General features: G+C 44.6%; 1 protein-coding gene across 2 annotated transcripts in view; it reads right to left on the bottom strand.

The window, feature by feature from the left end:
• Window positions 1-15,197, bottom strand: part of LOC118505347 (GTPase-activating Rap/Ran-GAP domain-like protein 3) — a 75,264-nt gene extending 60,067 nt beyond the window's left edge. The window contains exons 1-2 of one of the 2 annotated variants that reach the window (XM_036041016.1): window positions 15,064-15,197; window positions 14,134-14,384 (exon numbers count right to left, since the gene is read on the bottom strand). In XM_036041016.1, coding sequence (XP_035896909.1) covers window positions 14,134-14,162 — 29 coding nt within the window. In that variant the 5' untranslated portion in view covers window positions 14,163-14,384; window positions 15,064-15,197. Of the gene's footprint in view, window positions 1-14,133; window positions 14,385-14,718 lie in introns of both variants that reach the window. The other variant, XM_036041017.1, reaches the window with a different exon arrangement.
• Between the last annotated feature and the right edge of the window lie 4,738 nt (window positions 15,198-19,935).

Below are 19,935 nucleotides of genomic sequence, written 5' to 3'. Positions count from 1 at the left end.
ATTTAAGGATAAAATTTAGTTTCTCATGTAATTAACTTTGAATACGGCGGGGAGAACTATTTACCAACCAATTTCTAGAAAGTAAACGAACCACATCCTCTCAAGGGTTTCTGCTGTGATATTAAATTTCATCTCCGCTCGTAGATAGCTCTTTTCAGCTGCTGCGGTAGATCGTTTTGAAATGATGTTCAATACATTATAATGAGCGGATTTTACTCACATTTCAATCCATTCGATCCAGCTCTCTACGCCCCTAAGACCCAAACCACCTGACAACGATTTAACTTCGAGACGTCATAATCAATCTACCGATAACCTTCCTCAGTCATAATTTTAAAGCTCTGCAAAACTTTCCCAACCCATCTTTGTGGGGCCGAAAAATGTTTCTCTCACCCACCTCTATTTCACGCTCTGCCATTGTGCCGGAAGCATCGTCAAACTTTTCAATTCCTCCGACCGAAGAGGTTGGGTTCCTGCGTTGCTTACCTTATTCTCGTCACGTACCATTTTCGGGTCAACACGGACAATCCGCATTCTGCTTCCGGGAAGACGGGGACAGGAAATCAAAACGTACCTCCTGCTGTTCCTCTCCTCCTCCCACTCCCCCTCCCCCTCTTTTTCACCCCGTTCGATGTATAAATCCTGTATTGCGATTATCTTGTGACTGCTGGTGTAATAAATTGCATAACCTAGCGTCCTGCTATGCAAAACTTGTGCTCACTGTAGCGAAACTGCAGTTACATAACTGCTGCCATGGGCAAGACTTCAAACCTCGTAGCTAACCGTGTAATTTGTATTCTAGGAAGTGAGTTAAAAAACACTCTCACACATAAAGCACAAAGCCAGACAGACACCTGCACTCCAAAGGCAATAGAAACGCAAAAGCCATCGCATAATGAGCAAATGAAGCGTACTCTGCTAAATTTGCACCCTTTTCACGGACCGGTACGAAATGCTGCGCCATTGTGTGGGTGCTGAGAACAAAATTAATCCCATCTCCAAACGGCCACCATCGCTTCGTACCAATCTGCACACGGAAGCGAGTGTTCTACAACGGTCGGAAATAACATTGCCTTTATGCTGAACGTGATTCTATTCGCTTCATTTTAGCATTCGCTGCATATACAGGGCTAAAGAGAAAGGACGCTTGGTTGGGAGAGGGCAAACGATCACTAGCTGCTGATACTGCAACTTTCCGGCTGCTCACCGTAATCTGTTCTAAGAGGATCCCGCAACCCAAAAAACCACCCCCAGCTGACAAATAGTGCTTGAGAAAAACGGTTCAGCTGTGGCCGGCAAGACTTGCAACCGTTGCTAACGAACCAATCGATCGTGTGGTGTCGGTGGGACGATGAGTTTCTTCACCCAAACATTTTCAACTTCTTCACCGCTTTTCTTGAGGTTTCAGCGCTTTCTTCCATCATGATGCGAATGCATGCATAGACGCCGTCCTTAAAATTTGGTGGTCCGTGCTCGTTTCTTCGTGCTCGAGCTTAAGTCAGTGGTCGGTGTGGAAACATTTCACTATCATAACAATGCGTATGCCCACCGGGAGCTGAGATTGTGAGCATTATTTCCGTAACGCTCTATTTTAATACCTGTCTACAGGCCAGGGGCACGTGCCTGCCACTGGTGAGAAGACGCCGGCACACTTTTGGCGAGTGAAATTTCTTCATCAAACAATTTTGCCCCAAAAACACTTCATGCCCCAGGAAGAAAACTTTCTTTTGCTTCAGTCCTCTCTAGTCGTACTGCCATACAATCAGTTTCTCGTTATCGTGCCACGCTTGAAACGGGTCGCACAGGTACTCTCGGCAGCCTGCGATGAACCAAAACGATATGGAAGCTACATCCGCCACTTATCTTTCCACCTCGGATAATACGCCATTTAAGCGAATATGAATTTAAATAAAGGGAAAGAAAACACTTTCACTTTCATGCGGATACTTGCATGGGGGTTTTCATTGCTTTGGTATTATTCAAGGATTATCGTGCGCGTGAGCTCCACGTGTTGTTTTGCATAGTAATCGAGATGGAACTACTCTTAGCATGAGCTTTTAAAGCAAAAATTTAAATAAAGCTATGATAATTCAATTTGCAAGTAAATATTTCAACACTTTATTAAAGCGATTTTAGAAAACAAAAAAGGACAAAAATGATATAAAACAAATTTACTTATTGAGTTCGATAAGAAGAAGACCATATTTAACGCTTCTGAAACCATCCTTATTTCTGAAAAAATCGCTCAATTTTCGAAACATTATTTTTATTATTTTATAAATTTAAACTGTGATCTTTACCATTCATAACTCATTTTCTCACAGCACCATGAACCACCAGAAAAGAAATTTAAAGGGTCAATGAAGACCGAGCATATTTCGTTTTTATTTTGACTAACAATTTCTAATTACTTCGTATGGTATTTCACTTTATGGATTAAAATCAAATTTCCCTATCAAAAGAACATTAACGATATTTTTAATAGAATTAGTTTTACGATAATCACCTGAAATAAAAATTTAATCCTCCTTTTATTTACTTTCAATCCATGAGCAACCAGGCGCCTCCATCAACCTTCCCAACAAAAAAATGCTTCATGCGATGCGGCTGGCACACTTTTTCAGTCCACTAAACCAAGCATCGTACATTTGATGCCATTGAGCTATAAAACCTTTTTAGCTACATATGGAAACATCACAAAAGAACATCCGAAACGCCGAATAGAGCACCGTCCCGTAATAAAATAAATCCTTATTAAGCTGCATTATGCACAAAATTTGAATCCATCCCGTCGTTCGTCTCTTTCCTCATCCCAAGATTAAATCAAATGTAAATAAACCATGGAAGCTCACACACCCCTTGCCGTATCGTACTTGCGTAACAGATTAAGTGTAACAACCCTAAACAGCTGCACCGACCGAATCGATATAATCATCAATCGGAATTGCATTTCGTGTCGTAAAGCATCATTCCGTTTCCCGGCTTACCACAACGTACAATCGACACCACCGACCAGCCCCTCCCGTCATGATAAAGTGCCAATTGATTGGAAATGATTTGGTCGGTGTTACTCGAACCCCAAACGGCTGGTAAATTGCACCGACCACCGGCACCGACACCACAACTATGGTCGAACACATCAAAAGGCTAACTCACGCTACAATCTCGGTCTATCCATCCGCCACCGAGTTAGTGTGTGCGAGGCAGATGCGAAAACATCGCATAACCACCCTGGCGAGATCGTGTCTTGTTTACAGATAAATGATAGGCCCAGGATCATAACGAACGATGGGTTTTGGGTATCGGATTATCATGCTTCGGGGATGAGCAAGGGATGGTGGGGAAGGCGAACAGGGGATTGGGAATTACTCTCTTTGCTAGACACAGTCGACACAGTCAGACATATCATCCCTGTGTGTGCCGCTCGTGGAAGTCTCTTTTTCTCGTAGCTACACGTGCTCCAGATGTCTTTAGATGAACGAACCGACGAGAGCCAGGGCCCATATTCGGGCACTCGGAATATCCTACAAACACCACATTAAACACATTTTGCCTGATGCGATCAGACGCACAATGTGTGATGGTACTTCGATGTCGGACATAATGGATATGCCTTGCCGAGGTCATAAATCTACCCTGTCTCCGGTTCTCCAGGGAGTCTAGGGATGCGGGTAGTGAGCCGGTCTAGCCTTTGCTTACAAAACATTACGCAATAAATCGTTTAAAAGGAAGAGCTCCGTTTCCGCTTTTTGAGAGGTCATTGAACAAAATGATATAAAATTAAATCTACCCATACGCTCCAAATTGCTATTACAATATGTTCCTATCTAAAGCAAACATCAAATACGTATGAGAAGTAATTATAAAATTTCATTTCATCACCAAAAACTTTCGCCAGTCGATAAACAACGGAACCTACCCCAAAAGTCCCCAGTGCAGACTTTTAGTTTGCATAATGAAATCAATTTGGTGGCTAACTTTATGGAGAACAAAAACTCATTCCCTATGCATGATGCTGCTGCTGCTGCTACTGGTGCTGCCACTTCCATCTGGCACTGGAAGCGAGTGCTGTGGTCGATTACTACCATTAAATAACCACCCAAAGTTCCAGCCACAGCAACGTACAAAGCAGCTTGCAGACGCATCACACACACACACGCTCAGTAAACAGAACATGTTAATTTAAGCACTAGGTCGAGGTTGGATAAAATAAATACACACGTCTACCGGCGCACAGACGCATTGCAATCTACCACGAGCGACGGTAAACATTCCACAAGTTTCTATTTAAGCAGCATTGAGAAAATGCAACAATTTGTACATTACGGCTTAGCAGCCATTGTTGCAAAATTATGTGCAATGGTAGAAGTATTGTTTGTAGAGGAATGGGGGTGAACCAGGCTGTTGAAATTGTTCAACAGTACGACGAAACATTGGAGCAGCACCGCTATCCCTTGCTACTGCTTCGCCCCTTCGTGGCACAATGATTGATGATGGAACGAAGCATTCGGTGAAAATGAGCTGCAAACATATAAGCTTTTCCACACCACATCACGAACGGCACACTGTGGAAAAGATATAAATTTCTTCCGGAAAAGGGGTGGATCGATCCGTTTCCAATTGATCCCGGAAAAGCAAAAAAAAACCATCATGGAAAATGTCAATACCGTTCTTGGATGCAATTAAACGTGAAGCGAAAGTTCATTAAATTTACGAGACGAGCTTTCGGTTGAAAAATCCTAAATACAAGCAGTCGATTAATTTTCCTTCTTGTGCGTGTGTCATTAAAATCATACAATTTTCTCTCTTTCGAATGAGCATTACAATCCACAGATCCCACCACAACTTGCCTTAGTTATGCAAAGAAGAGCAAATAGGCAAACGACTATCCCAACAGGGTGAAACGGGAACGGCATCAGGCATCAGGAATCGATTTTTTGCCATCGTTCTGCCACAACTTCACACTGACCTACATCGGAGGCACGAATCGCCCATTTATGCCATGGAGAATTCCGAGCTCAAGCATCCCCGGCGTGGCAGCCATCGTTAAGGCGTGATGAGGTACATGAAACTAACACGACACATTCTCCCGCTTCTTGTGCTTCTGCACAACACCGGGATGTTCCCATCCCACCCCGAGTCCCGAGTTTTCGTAAACAAACGAAATGATAATACAAATCGTCACACTAGGACGCACCGGAAAATGAACCGACGAGCACAACGTCCACGGTCACAATCTTTTGTCAACCCAGGGAAACACCGCTCCAATGCCATGGTCAGCAACCCGGAACGGTGTAGATTGTGTGCCGTGGACACATTTTTGCTTTCCAAGCCCGGAGGTTTCCAAACAAAAGCTTATTAACGCGTTGTTTAACGCTTCATTGGACGGATGTGATGTGATTGGCGGGCGTAAACAAGGCTGCGAAGAATATTAATTAAACCTTGCGTAGTATGTTGCAGCTCACGGAGGTGGAGAGGCTGATGGATCAAACTAATAAATTAAGCCGAGAGTATGTTATTAAGCATAAAGCACTCAATTCATATGAAATATTCTGAGAATTTTAGAGCAAAAACATATATTTTATTACAAATAAACATTTTCGGCATCTGTGCGTAGTAATTAATAAATAAATGAATACAAATAAACATCTTCTTTAGCACCCTTTTAAATGAGATTTTAATCTTTATTAACATTCAATATTTTAATCCATCTTCACTCGCAATCAAAACCAGCTTTCACTGATCACGCAGAACAGCTAATGTCAAACAGTTCTACAAACTACCATGCGCCTCCATTAATTCCACTTAACTCCACTCTCAGCTCACAGCTCATTTCAAAAGAAACTATTAGCTCACAATTAGCCATATTCTTTGATGCATTCATCTGTATTCCAGTGCAAATGCATTTACTCTCCATTTTGCGCTAAACCACTGCACACACTTCTATCCCACTTCGCTTCCGATTCATCTCCGCCCGGTTACGATATTGGGCTGCAGTTGGGCGTCGAACGAACCACCGCCGCTGAAACCCGCTGGTAAGGATACGGACATTCAATATATTGGCAATTGGTTTTACCATGGAGTGCACTGGTGTGTGTGTGTGTGTACTGTGGCCGGTACATCCTATACCCACTCGAGCCAGATTGCACTTGGGAGCATGCAAACGAATAAGGTCAAGTGTGGACCGAGACCGAGCGAAACGTGTGCAAAGCGTAGTACAAATCTGTTACAGCCGTCAGGTGCAGATACGTGTGCGAGCGTGTGGGAAAGATTTATAGCACTCGTACTGCTTGAGCCGTGTTTCGGACGCCGTACGTTGCTTGACTGATTGTGGCAATGTGTTGATGCTGCCCGGAGACGCGGAGCAGGATTATGTCTGCTAGCAAGTGAGTGCGATTGAAGTGAGCTAAGACCATCAAACAATTCCAAGAGCAAACGGTAACGGCTCCCAGTAGCACACCTTATGGGATGTTTAAGGTTAGTTTTAATATTTATAATACGCTTCTGTGGAGGGCGAAAAAAGCAGCTACTCCCTAACGAATTTACATTCAAGTCAATGAGCTAAATGCGTTACTTCAACCCTCATGAGTCCTGTTCCAGTGGCAAACGGGCACTGAGGCACCTGAGGGCAACTAATAAATAAACCAGTTAGTTCGCCTCACCGAGCATACCATCGTCATCGTCATCTGGTGCAATACTTACGAAAGCTCGTCTAGGTGCACTGCTAATGGAAAGCTTCAAATTTACAACCGATGCACTCTACTCCGGGTCATTTTCTACACCAAGAATGGCTTTACCCGAGAGGAATGTCATCTGTATTCTAAGCACCTTACAGCACAAGATAACCATAGCAGCAGATTATTACTACGTGCTGCATTTCGTTTCCATTATGCTTTTAAAGAATTGAGTTTTTTTTCCTAGACGACAATAAGAGCTGCTAAAAGCGTGCCTTATCACATCTGTTTCTGTGCTCTAAATATTTTATATAGTCTCTCATCAATCTTCAACTCCAAAGCTCCACTCGTGCTGGAAGCCTGCCTTTATTGGGACCTAATTTAGCTAAGCCTTGAAATGTTCCAGCTCACTGCACTCCATCAGCCGTAATGCGTTCAATTTAATGTGGCCAATTTTCTACAAAAGATCCCCAGACCACTCGCGATGGCAAAAAGAATAAAACCACCCAGATACAACCGTCACAAGCAGTATCCCTATCGTTGAACATGATGGCAGCAAAGGCTCGATTTAATTTAATTCCGCCCGATTCAATTGGATACCCTTCATAGTTAACTAGAGCCAGCTCGCCAAAGGAATCCTTATCCCGAAAGCGACGTCCCCCCCGTCTTTTTATTAGATCCTCACCATTCAGTGCGCCGTGCTGCGATTGCCGGCAAAAGAAGCAGGTCACTTTAAAGCGGGTGACGCGAGCAGTGCGCTAGAAGCGTCGAGCGAAGAAAAATGTAATATCACCAAACGCGCCTTACGGCTTTGAATAAGTTTTTCGCGTCAAAAGCAAGTGCTGGCTGGTGGCACGGTTTACCTTCGCGCGATGAAACCACAAAATCGTCAACAAGTTGCAAAAGAAGTTGATGGATTTTTCGCTATTCATTTCAATGGGAGCCGTTTTTATGGTTGCCGCGGATCAGAATGAATCCCATTTTTCCGAGCTCAATACGGAGGGTCGACAGAAAGTCACCCCGATACAATAACGCGCGGGTTGAGGGCGTTAAGAACTTTGAGCAAAAAAAATTGCTTTGCACCGGCACCGGAAGGAAGAAACCGTTTAAAAAGTTATAATTGGAGTGTAGCATGTGCGAAAACTGTTCCCGCTTACACATAGCGCGGAATGGAACAAAGAGGTTTTTAATTAAGTTTAATATGAAGAATATTTTTAATAAGCTTTTTTTATTTTAACAACTACCCATGATGGTGGAGAAAAGTCTAAACATCATTCGACGTACGGACAAACCACCACAGGCTCTGCTTGCCCTTCAATAAACCATTAAAAGTGGCTCAAAACAGTGATAAAATTCGGACATAAGCCACCCTCCTCCGAAAAACACATAACTTTTGTGCTATTTTTGCGTTTTGTTTTGGGATGGGAACCGTTCTGCCTCGAGTGATTGTAACATCCGATGGCTTGGTCGCTCGTAAATTAAACTCCATAGGTTACAACTCCATCAAACGGTGCGTGGCTGCGGCTCAAATTCGGACACATTTTTTCCCGGCGAAAAAGTAAAACCAAACGAACATCGTGGTGTGTTTTTGGGGGTGGAAAAAAAACCCCAGGAAAGGACAGTTTATTGGCCCCATCAAAAGCCGACGGGCTTATGTGAATGTTGGCGGGTGGAATAATTTACAAACTTTAATCCTCGCTAGCGCACTATTTATATCACTTTATAGCAGCTCTTAGACTGTGCGAATGCGACATTCTAGACCGGTTCTGAGCGAGCGAAGTAAGGTTTATGGCATGGATTATCGCTCTAACTCGGGTTTGCTTCAATGTGCGTAATAATGACGTCGCAACAGACAAAACAGACCAGAGCAAAGAGTGGCTCTCTGTGGGCAAGACTCGGTCAAGCGAATCATAGACAAAGCAGCATCACTCGCTGGACCACATTCTGTATCGGCTGATTCTTGTAACAGCCATTCGCTTCGCTTACCGTGTGGACAACCTGTGCATAAGACCGGCCCGAAGAACCTTTTTGCTTCGGTTAACCTTTCGGGTGTTTCAGTTCGATAAGACACCACTCTTGACCTACTTCCAGCACAACAGCAACCGCCAGGCGTGGGTAGGCTCAAAAACCGGGCGATGTAAAGCACTCGTCAAGCCTACGCTACCGTTCGATTTATTGTGTACAGTTCGATCGGAGGGAGTTCGCCTCGAGGCACTCCTTTGTTCGATGATGGGGTTTCGGGTCGGGGTTTGCTAAGAAACCTTCCTCGGCCCAACATTTTCTCTATTTCAGTGGCGTGTGTCGGCGTGCTGGGTGGAAAATTCGAACAAACCCTTGTCTATGTGTGCCCTGGTGATGAACGTAATTAAAGACACGTGACATTCGTGTCGTCTTGTTAATTTAAAATGAAATTTCCACGAAACGACATTAATCCACTGGAATCGGAGCAAAAAAAAAACAGTTTTCGTTGGAATTTAATTTTTCCCGGAATATTTAACCGTCACGTGTAATGAAAGAAGGCCGCCCAATCCAACCAGGATGTGTTATAATGTAAAATGATTCCTCTAACAAGCAGCTTGTTGCGGGAAGCGCAACAACAAACAATTAAACTTGTTAAAATAAATTGTTCAACCGACCTGTAACCTTTAGCATATTGCATTCCTCCTTCGGTTACCTTCGGGCGATCAACGTCCCCGGTAAAGTACATAACTTTCTTGGTACGTATTCAAAATGAACGCTGGTATCGATTGACTTCCCACCGCTTTGCCCAAGCCATTATCGCCAACCGGCTGACGATCGAGTATCGGGCGTCTCCATCGACCGACAAGCGAACACACCCAGTCAAACAATCAACAAACACGTCCCGACGATACGACAACACCACCACTGTCCGCAGCGCCATCTTCCAGTTTCCCGTCCCGATTATTTTGTGCCACTGCCCGTTGTGAATAAATTTCCACCGTACACCGTGGAAGCCTACAATGTGTGTGTGTGTGCTCGTTCGCTTTTCCTTCGAATACCGGCAGGAGACGACTGCACGAAGCAAATTGAAACATTCCAGCCCACGTCCAAGGCGGCGTGCGGTGAACTTCATCGTCCATCCGCAGTGGCTTGAGCAGAGATTTTCGACGACAGAACCGGAAACCTGAACCACTGTTCCTTCCGCGACACTGGTAAGATGGCAAGAGTATTTGCCGAAACCGATGTCGAACCATGCTCAAGCAGTGAGTGAGTGAGTGAGCATTCTAGAGCCCTGTTTGATGTCCACCGGACCATCTGGAACACTGCCGGGCAGTGGCTGTTTATCCGTGGAATATTCTTCTGCCTCCAGGAATACATCCTCCCTGGGCTTCGAAATACCCCGAAGGCATCATTCCGACTGTTATTGTTTCCTGCGCTTCCTGCCTGTTCTTGGCATGTTTATAGCGCTCCACAAAGTCATGGAAACGTCTTTGCCAGGATTGCTCGCCAGGAACGTCTTGTTGTGGGCGCAAGCACGCATAGCGAGTGCTAGAGATGGAAGTTTGTTTATAGCGTTATTTAGAATGCAATTTAGAGTCTTCACTATTATGCGCAGATTTCTCGTACGCGGCCATATTGAATATTGAAAGTAATGAGACGACTTACGATCTCCCGTTACCCGGGGGGAATTCGTTTTCACACGAGCGCATCGAACGAACCACGGTCGGATGGTTCTTATCGGTGTGATTTCGCCGGTCAACCGTCAACTGTCGAAGCGGCACGCTGAAGGAACGATAACACACTGGAAGCCAGCTGAGACCTTTCGCCCTAACCTGTCCATACTGACTTCCCGGAACGCATCCATCGGAATCATTGAGGTGGAGCGTTTCTTTTTTCCCACATTCGTCCTCCACTTTTTGGTCCTTGTTTACTCCTGTTCTAGTCATTAGAATCATTCGCACGTGAACAAGTCACGTCAACGTACAGTGACATGTAATGGGCTCGAACAGCAGAATAGTACACACACCGTCCCAGGAATCGATGTCGGGGGTTCCGCCTATATCACACATACGGCCGCCCAGATCGTTGTTCCTGATGGCAGCTAAAAACAACACCCACCGTGTTTTTGTATCTCTCACGTCCCATCCTCTCAGTTCCACCCCGCGCCGACACCCCTCACTCACACTTGCACCAGCAGAAGTACTACTCGACATGAGTTCACATGCGACCAGTTGTGTCCTCCATTCGCCGTATAGTGGTGGCACTAGGGAACAGGATTATTCTCTCGCTAGAATTCCAGTAGAGTTTGTTTTCTTCTCGTTTCGTTCATCCATTCCACCCCCAAAGTCCTTAACCGTGCAGAACTCGTCAACCAGGACGCGGTACGCTTCACCGGGCCTCGACTCGTAACAGGGAAATGGTGAAGTTTTACTGACATCTGAATACATGTCGACGATGTCGGTCTTATCTGACGCATCTGTACAGCGGCGGAATGCCATCTGCCATATTCTGCCCCAAAACCGTCCGCCGAACCTCCGCACCACCACCACCACCTTTTAAGCACCGAGATTAGCTGTAGGAAAAAGTTCGTGCCAACGAGGTCCGCTTTACTGCGATTATCTCATTGCTGGCCTGTTTGACAGCAATGGGATTCATTTGGTGAAGGTAACGGGAGACGATGCCTATTTTCCGCATCCGATGACTTCCCGGTGGCAAGTTTTAATAATCCCCAGCCGGCGGTTGGGCTCATAATCATAAATAAGGTTACCTTAACGACTGTGTTTTTTCTTTGTGTGCCGCTCAAAGACTGTCGCCCGTCTAATAACTTATGTCATTTGTTGGATTTTGATTTCAGATCTACCTTAATGACAGCGTATTAAGGATTAAGATAGTGGTGTGATGTGATTAGATAAGGATAATTATCATTATTTTCCATTTCACGAGCTCTTGTGGTCATTTGTAGTGGCGCTTAGCTGTGCTGCTTATATCGATCGGAATAGCGTGATGGGCAGAGTGATTGTTCCTCGCACCGACAGACAGCTGTTCGATTCCCACATACCCCGTGTCCCGAAAATCCTTTTCTTGTTGATTCAATATCTTTAAGCACACTTCATAAAGATGGTTTATTTGATCTCTCCTGGGGTCTCGGGGTCGGTCTTATGCACATACAGACACATCCTACCCGCGCCGTTAACCCATATGTCTTTGTTCACATCAAACTGTTTTACGTGCCCGGTAAAACTTTGGGGGGCCTTTCTTCATCCTTCCTTCTTCGAGCTACATAAGTAACCACAAACCACCTTTACCACCACCGCCGCACAGTCTTATCATCTCTCTCACCTTTTGTGGTCAGCAGCATATGTGGAGACACGTGTCTCGGAAATCTACGCGTCCATATTTGATTACGTTTCATTTATACTCAAACAGGGGCGCACGCAGGGAAGGGTTGGTGATTCGGGTTGAATTTCGAAACGGGGCTGGGTTTTGCTCCTTCCAGGTAAGCTCTCTCTGTGATGAACATCTTTCATTTCGGCTCAGACTCTTTCGTCCTTCCAGCTATACAGCTATGTGTAAACCTCTGTATGTGTATGTGGCTTGTAGGGGTCATAAATCTGTTTCCGTTGCCATGAGATATGGTATGAGTCCACCACAAGCCTGTGACGACCAACGACGACAACAACAAAACCCGTGGCAGAAAAAGGTAAATTCCAGCAAACGCAGCGAAGAACGCGTGTGCGTTGTTGGGCCTCCACGGATGAATTGTTTCATTTACACGGGGTTGTGCCGTAACGTGCACGTAAGGCGTACAGCGAGAGGTTAGACGACTTTGGGATATGGGATACTCTACCTTCCTACCTATCTACCGACTACCACTTGGATTCTGCAATATCTGGTGCGCTGTGGAGATAAAACTTTTCCTCTCCTCCTCAGAGCACTCCAGGTTTCCCAACTCGCCCAGCTTCCCAACTCGCCTTCCTCCAAACAACAGACAACCATTTGTACGCACATTACTCGGAAAACAATTTATCGTGCAGTAAAAACGATTGGTGCGTATTCTGTGCGCCTGGGGTAGCAAAATCAGCACACACCCAACAAGGGATAGAAGCAATGGATCGCGGGGAGGAGAGTGAAGGGGGGAGAGGGAAGGGGAAGTTTGGTATTCTTTACTTTGTCGAACATTTAATATCGAACGCTGCACTCCGGTACTCATAAGAGCAAACGGCGTACCAATTCTCGCCACTCGGCAAAAGTTACCGAACAGTGAACAATGGGGATGGATGAAGGTAAGTAGGGGGGGGGGGGGGGGGGGGAGGGTGAGGGGATGAATTTGCCAGCCCCAAATTTCGGCGAACTGTTTTAAGCTTTTCAATCGTACCAAATAGACATCCGTCGATTTCTGTTTTGGTCTATGGCTTTTATTTTCCATTTTTTGGGCCGAGATAAATTTTCCACGAAGAGCAAGATGAACACCATAAGCGATACAGAAGAAGCATCGAATATTATCTTAGGAGTACGAAGGAAAGTTTTCTTCTCGCCAGCTTCAAACTTTTAAAATAAATAATTTCGCAACTTCTTGCAGCAACAGTAATGATAAGGGCAATCAAGCTACTGTTGTAATAATTTTCCCATCTAAACATCCCCTTTAAGAAGGCCAGCCCCAGGCAGGGAGAGAGAGAGAGAGTGTGTCACCCTTAGACAGCAGTGTCACACAAAGGGACAGGTTATCTGCAAGCACACAATTAATAACCGCTCTCTGCTAGCTTCTCTCCCCTCGAATTAGGTCCACCACACCCAGAAAAACCCCCATTTCTAATTGCAAATGTGCCAGCAAAAACGGTTACAATTGATACGGGACCAAACCACCTCGTTAGTTCGCTTCGGCTCGGTGACAATAAACAGACGTGTGTTCGACGTCGGCAACGAAACCAGGGATAGACGACGGCACCGTATCCTAATGACCCACATTATCGTTCAACCTGCAAATTTAGCAATTAGCAAATGTACTTTTGTGGCCCCTAATGCTGCTACTATTTAGCACACTCGCATGGCAAAAGCCTCTTTCTGGCGAGGTGAGAAACCTTTTTGCCCGTGTCATTTGTAAAACTCAATTGTCAGTACGAAAAATGAAATAACCGATCGGGTGGTGTAAATGTTTAAAGGTAGAAAGAACTCCCAGTGTACGAACTTTATTTAATACACCCGGCCGACGAGAAGCTCGCATCGGTGCAAATAAAAGCACCGTACAGCACCGTTCGTGTGCCGTGTTTATGCTGTTTTGAAAATTAAACGCAAATAAACGACGCAATCGATAAAAAGCACACCCAACCGCCACGTTTCGTAACCGTTTTTATGGCCGCCGACTGCTGATTGCCCAAAACGGCCACGATGACGCGATGACGGCTGCAGGCTTCCGTGTGTTTGATGTTGAGAAAATTTAACGTTTTTTTTTCTGTTGTTGTTTGTTAATAACAATCGATTGATCGTCGTTAAAAATTACCTTTGAGCGGTCGTTAAATCCTTATCCATCGTTCTGTTTGGCTTGATGTGCTTGGCGCTTGGCTGATACGGCGAGTCTCTCGCCCTCTGTGTGTGGGTCCCCTGTGGCGAACTGTGTTCAATGCTACCCTTAACACTCGCAGTACACGATCACAAACACCTCGCACCGTTAACACTGCTTCATTATGTAATTTACATTGCCTCCCAGTCTACCCACTCTCACTTCTATCAGACACACGCACACACGTTGTTCTAAAAGGAAAAAAAGGCAGAAAGAACCCACGTTAACGACCAGAAAGGCAATAAAAACGCGACACACGCCGTGATCGGCATCGGCATCGGCTACATCCGGATGAATTATTATTTTCTGTTGTTAATTATAATTGGCCTTTCTTCACAACAAACACACACACACAAACTGCCTGGGAAAAGTTACAATATCGTACAGCAATTAATATTTGATCTGATAAGGCGAAAACTCTCGAAAAGCACGAGACACACGCGACACTCGCACACAGCACTCGCTTCACTTGGGACGTGTTGCGTTTTTGGGGCGTCCAATTTACTTTTCCAACCCTTTTCTTACTTCGCCTTTTCCTGGTGCTATGTTAGATGGGAATGCCTCGTTGACCCCGTTTTCCGTGAGCACAACAACACCTCCTAATTGTGGTCAACCGTTCGGACCCGTAATCACGGACATTATCTCGCACGGTCCGCACATACGCAGAGCGTGAGATGGGATGGGCACCCTAGAGACCTAGTTTTCCACTGCATTTCCTTCCGTTTTTCTCCCCTCCCCTTGAACAAAAAAAACCTATCAAACTACGGGATAGTTCGGCAACCTCGACCAACTCCCGAAATTGGCAAAGTCATTGAGTTCCTGGCACTGGCAAAAACTATTCGCTTCCGGATCCGAGACGGAAAAACTCACTTGATTCGTGTTCCGTACGCTCGATAAACACACTAACGGCAACTAAACCATTGCAGGTGATTTTTCACACCAGACTGAACGATCTGAAAATCTGTGGTGTGTTTCAGCGTACCGACACACGACACAGACGGCAAAACGGCCGAGTTCCTCTAAGCAAACGAGCGCAGTGGTGTGCCGCGCGCGAAAATGAAACCGAAACCGACCGTACCGAACGAACAGCAGGGTAGATGCGAAGGACGTCTGGGCGTGTTTGGGCCCGCCGCCTGGTTCGGTCCATCGGGTCTGCCTGCACAACACTCACTCGAGTTACCGAGCATACTGCGGGGAGTACGGCCTGCGGAGGACACGGAGGACACGAGGAACAATTACGAAGATGCCGGTTGACGCGCGCGAAGAAAAGCGCGTTCATTCATGCTTTCGTCGCAGCGGGAAAGCTACACGGTGAAGAAGAATCGGGATAAAGGCGGAAACCAAAACTGTTTCTATAAATCATCCTCGAGCGGGAGTGATTTTGTTGACATTTAACGGGGATTAAAATTGATGGAAGACGAAAGCTTGAATTTTTCAAATCAACATCGACGTGGTTTAAAAGATTTCAAGCTGGCTACACCCTACTTAATAGAATTATTCTGAATTTGATTGCAATAAATTTAAGCAATCTTTTATTGATTTTAGAATAAATTTAATTCAGAATTTTTACTATTAAAATCTTTTTACAATTTTAAAGCCAAAAAATAATATTCCATTGTGCGTAAAGAACGCCTTAACTCACGTGACGCTGTCGAGTTCGTCGCCTAGCAATACTCCACTGCACACACTGAGTTACCCGAACGGTATGCGGCGTGAGTGCTCACTGGAAGGAACGTGAGTTCTCCGGCTCGTACCGTGTAATAGCATTTACGAAGCTTTTTAATCGAATTGCTTCGGTATTAGAGTGAGACAAGGCGAGTGTCACTCACTCACTCACTGACAGGACCAACGCCAAACTTCACTATTTCTCGTCGTTTGATCGTGGCTCACCCATCCACGGATGGATTCTTTGTTTCTGTTTTCTATCACCACCTCGAGAGCTCGAGGACCGCCAGCCGAGTTTTGGCGGGTAAACCTAAGCCTAAACGCACTGCAACAAAGCAACTTCCCACACCCATGCATAATGTATGCGCCCATTTGGGGTATGGGCCGAACACACACACACACACACACACAAAGTTGCCCCTCTTGTGGTGTTTTCTTGCGAGAGTGGCTGACATAAAAAAAAGAAACAAGTGAACAATCAGGTACATGAATACGGGTGAGCCCTTCGTACTGTTTCTTTTAGCTTGTTGTGTTCTTACAACATGCCATGCTTGTAAATTGTTTCCCTTCATCCGTTGCGATGAGCGCTTTGAATTATGAAGCTCCCGTAACGTACATGCGGTGACAACCACACACACACACACGCACAAACCTAGGCCTAGAAGTTGGCCACACAAAGATGATATGCAAATTAACGATCGATTCGATGGAGGGATTTTGCGTTGGTCCATCACCAACCGTGGCGCGCTTTGTTTGGCTGAATGACATTTCGCATTCAACGTGTGCTGTGCAAGTGCCTGGCGTGGCACGTGCTGTCGGGGCACGCCAAAAAAACATGCTCCGTTTGCCAAAAACATGCGAAATGAATTTATTAAAAAAGATAACATAACATTCTCCATCGTGTAACAAAAGCACAGGGTTCGGATGGCAAAAGAAAAAAAAATCCCAAAGAAACGAGAAGCAAATGAATATTTCATAGGAAAAATCCTTTCATTTTCCTTTCGTTTGAATGTCGGTGCGAGAGAGGGGAAATGGGAAATTTTAATTACACTTCAAGTGTGGTGAAAAATTAATTCAATTCGCGTCAAGTTAAATTTTTCAACAGAAAACACAGAACACACCGTTTCGCGTCTTTCGCGCTGTTTCGTTGTTCTCGCGATCCGATGAAAACTATACGAATTCTGTGCAAAAATTGCAATACCAGCGAAGGCTTACGTGGAATCCTCTCATCCAGATGCATTTCATTATATTTATTCAGTTGTTTTGCTGTTATTAACATTCCATTCGAATTTTAAACAAATAGTAAGAAAAACCGGAATAAAGAAGGAGGAACGCCTAAAGGTATGCAATAATGAGCTCGGGGATTTATTTTGTTACCGTTTGATGCACGGCGTACGGCAAGAATATTTCTCAAATGGAAATCATTGTTTCTTATTATAATTCTAGCAAACGTGAACGCCTCTAGAAGCTTTAAAAATCTTTTATTTTTGCATTTAACAATTGTTAACTAGTTTTGTTGCATTTCCAAAGAATTTTAAGGAAAGTGCTATAGCTTAGCTATAGCTTCAAAAAACAGCCTCAAAAAAGCTCTAATTGCTATCGATCCTTTCACTCTAAATGGTACAAAAAAGCCTTCTCTCTAATGAAATTCTTTGTTAGTTGAATTTCTGGAAAAACACTCCAACAGGGGAGTTTGAAAGGAAAAACCTCACGAACCAAACGTTACAACGCTTCGACACTTGCTGCTTCGCCACGAAACGGGTCATTCTGTCCATTCCCTTAAATGTGTGGAATGCTTGCTGTTCCGCTTGCACGAATAATTCCCGGAGAAGCCAAAAGGGAAACGTACATAAATTCCATTCCAAAACATTGACCACCCTTAAATCATCGCCCACAACGACCACCCCCGGAGCGTTGCCCACCATCAATCCAACCTAGTGCCGCAAATCTTTCAAAGTTAAGACTCCATTCCACTTTTCCGGTTTGCCATTGGGGTACGCGGTTGTTATTGCGGAAAACGCTGGTGCGAAATTCGATCGGCCCGGAGAAAGCGTCGTCGATCAAACAAACTTGCTGGGTAGAAAGAACAAAAAGAAAATGCCGACTAACCTGCCGGAAGAAGATCCAACAGACGAATTATTGTTTCTGTTGCTCCGTAGCTTGGCGCGAGTTTTCCTTTTTTTGTTCTTTCACAACCCAAGTGTCGTATACAATCTTCCATTAACATTATTTATCTTTCCGTCGGTTCGGTTTATTGAACTTCGTGCCTCGAAAGTGTTCGTTTACGCGTTCTACTACCCGATGCCCGGGTTGATTTTTCTGCCAGCATGGAAAATCAAAGCTCATACCAACCAATTTTCACCTTCTACCCGGCCGAAGTGGTAGCCTAATGGACTGCATAGCACGAAGGTACGAAAGCCGGTGTTTTCCCGAAAATATGATTATCCCTGCAGTAAATTGACCTGCCACTCTATCGGCAGACTGGGCCCTTCGACATTACATCATAATTCGACGTGAATCGAAAACAGAACCCCTTTACCGTACCTCGAGAGACACCTTTCGCCAGCTGGAAAAAGCTTATTTATGCATTCGCTGTTCAGCACGATAAGTGTGTTTTCATGACCATTTCTATTTCCGTTCACCTGCTGCACGACGAGCGCCACAGTGGAGCGATGCTGCTTATTTTTAGATGAGCTTTCCTCTCGTGCATTGTAATGGCCGTTTCGTACTTCGGTGATCAAATTTACTTTACTTGCTTGTTTTTCGGGGAGCGGAAAAACAAAGCACCGAATGTGGTCGGGTTTTTGGCTGTGCAATGGTAATCCGTATCCCATAATCCTTGTCGTCATGAGTAGTCCAAATTTTACGATTCATTCGAACCCTTTGCATGCGGGACACAACTGACCATATACCCCGGGTTTCCGGTTTAGGTACACACAGAACACACACACACACACGGTGAGAGCGAGTCGTTTTTGCTTCTAAAATATGCATGTCCACTTCATTCGAAATGGGATGACATTGATTGGAAACTGAACTCAAACAGCAGTACGGGGCGTGTGTTTCACTGGAAAGCGTAGCGTAGAAAAAAAAAACACGGTAGCTCCAGACAAGAAAAAGTCATCACCGGTGGGTTCTGTCGACTCATTTCGTTTCGACTGGTAGCCGGTACTGGACGGAGCAACGATCGATGATGAGCAACGACCGTGCTGGATATTGGGGCACTCGATATCCATGCTGATAATCATCTGACTGGGGGTTTTCTCATTCACTGGCAAGCGGAAAAGCTGGGGAACTGTATGAGAGGATCATATTTCATCATATATTAAAAAAGAAGAAGCAAGCAGTAATAATGAATCAAACGTACGTCGTAGATGAGATATAAAAAAAACTTTTTGTTTAAGCTGGAACAGGCTTATTTTTAGTTGAATATTATGTTCATCGAAAAAAGATTGTTTTGCAGATTATTTTAAATAAATTATTGAATAAAAATCATGAAATGTCTAAAAAAAATTAAATGAGAAAAATGCGCACGGATAATGGAGGCGCCTGGTTGTTTAATGATACAAGCCTGGTCTTTCTCACAACCGGACCATTCACTAATTCCAAACGATCAGCACATCAGGCAAACGGTTTGAAATAATTTACCAAAAGAACCATTAAATGGTCGGTATGATCGAAAAGGTTCCAAAGCCTAGAAAAACAAAGACCCATAAAAGCCCGGCAGACCCCATGATTCGTGGAATCCTGTTGCTCTAAATAGACCAGACCTGTAAGAGGAATATTTCTTCGCCTCTACAGATAATTAGAATAGTTTAACGTCGGCTGACTTAAGTTCTAGCTCGGTTTTTAGAAGGCTTGATACGGAGTTCAGGATGGACAGGAAGAAAAAGCATGCGAAATTAACATTCTAGCTCTGTTCTCCTTAGTGTTTAGAGTGTTTGATTGCTGAGACGTCATTCTTTTCTAAGAATTGTTTCTTAGCTCAGTACATATACCATATATAGAATTGAAAGAAAAGCTCAGTACATATACCTATATATTGGCAAAGCTACAAGAATACCTGATTGCCTAGGC

The sequence above is a fragment of the Anopheles stephensi genome, chromosome 2 (assembly GCF_013141755.1).
Source record: "Anopheles stephensi strain Indian chromosome 2, UCI_ANSTEP_V1.0, whole genome shotgun sequence".
Classification (NCBI taxonomy): Eukaryota; Metazoa; Arthropoda; class Insecta; order Diptera; family Culicidae; genus Anopheles; species Anopheles stephensi.
Note: the sequence above shows the minus strand (reverse complement) of the source record. Positions and strands in the feature narration are given on the sequence as shown.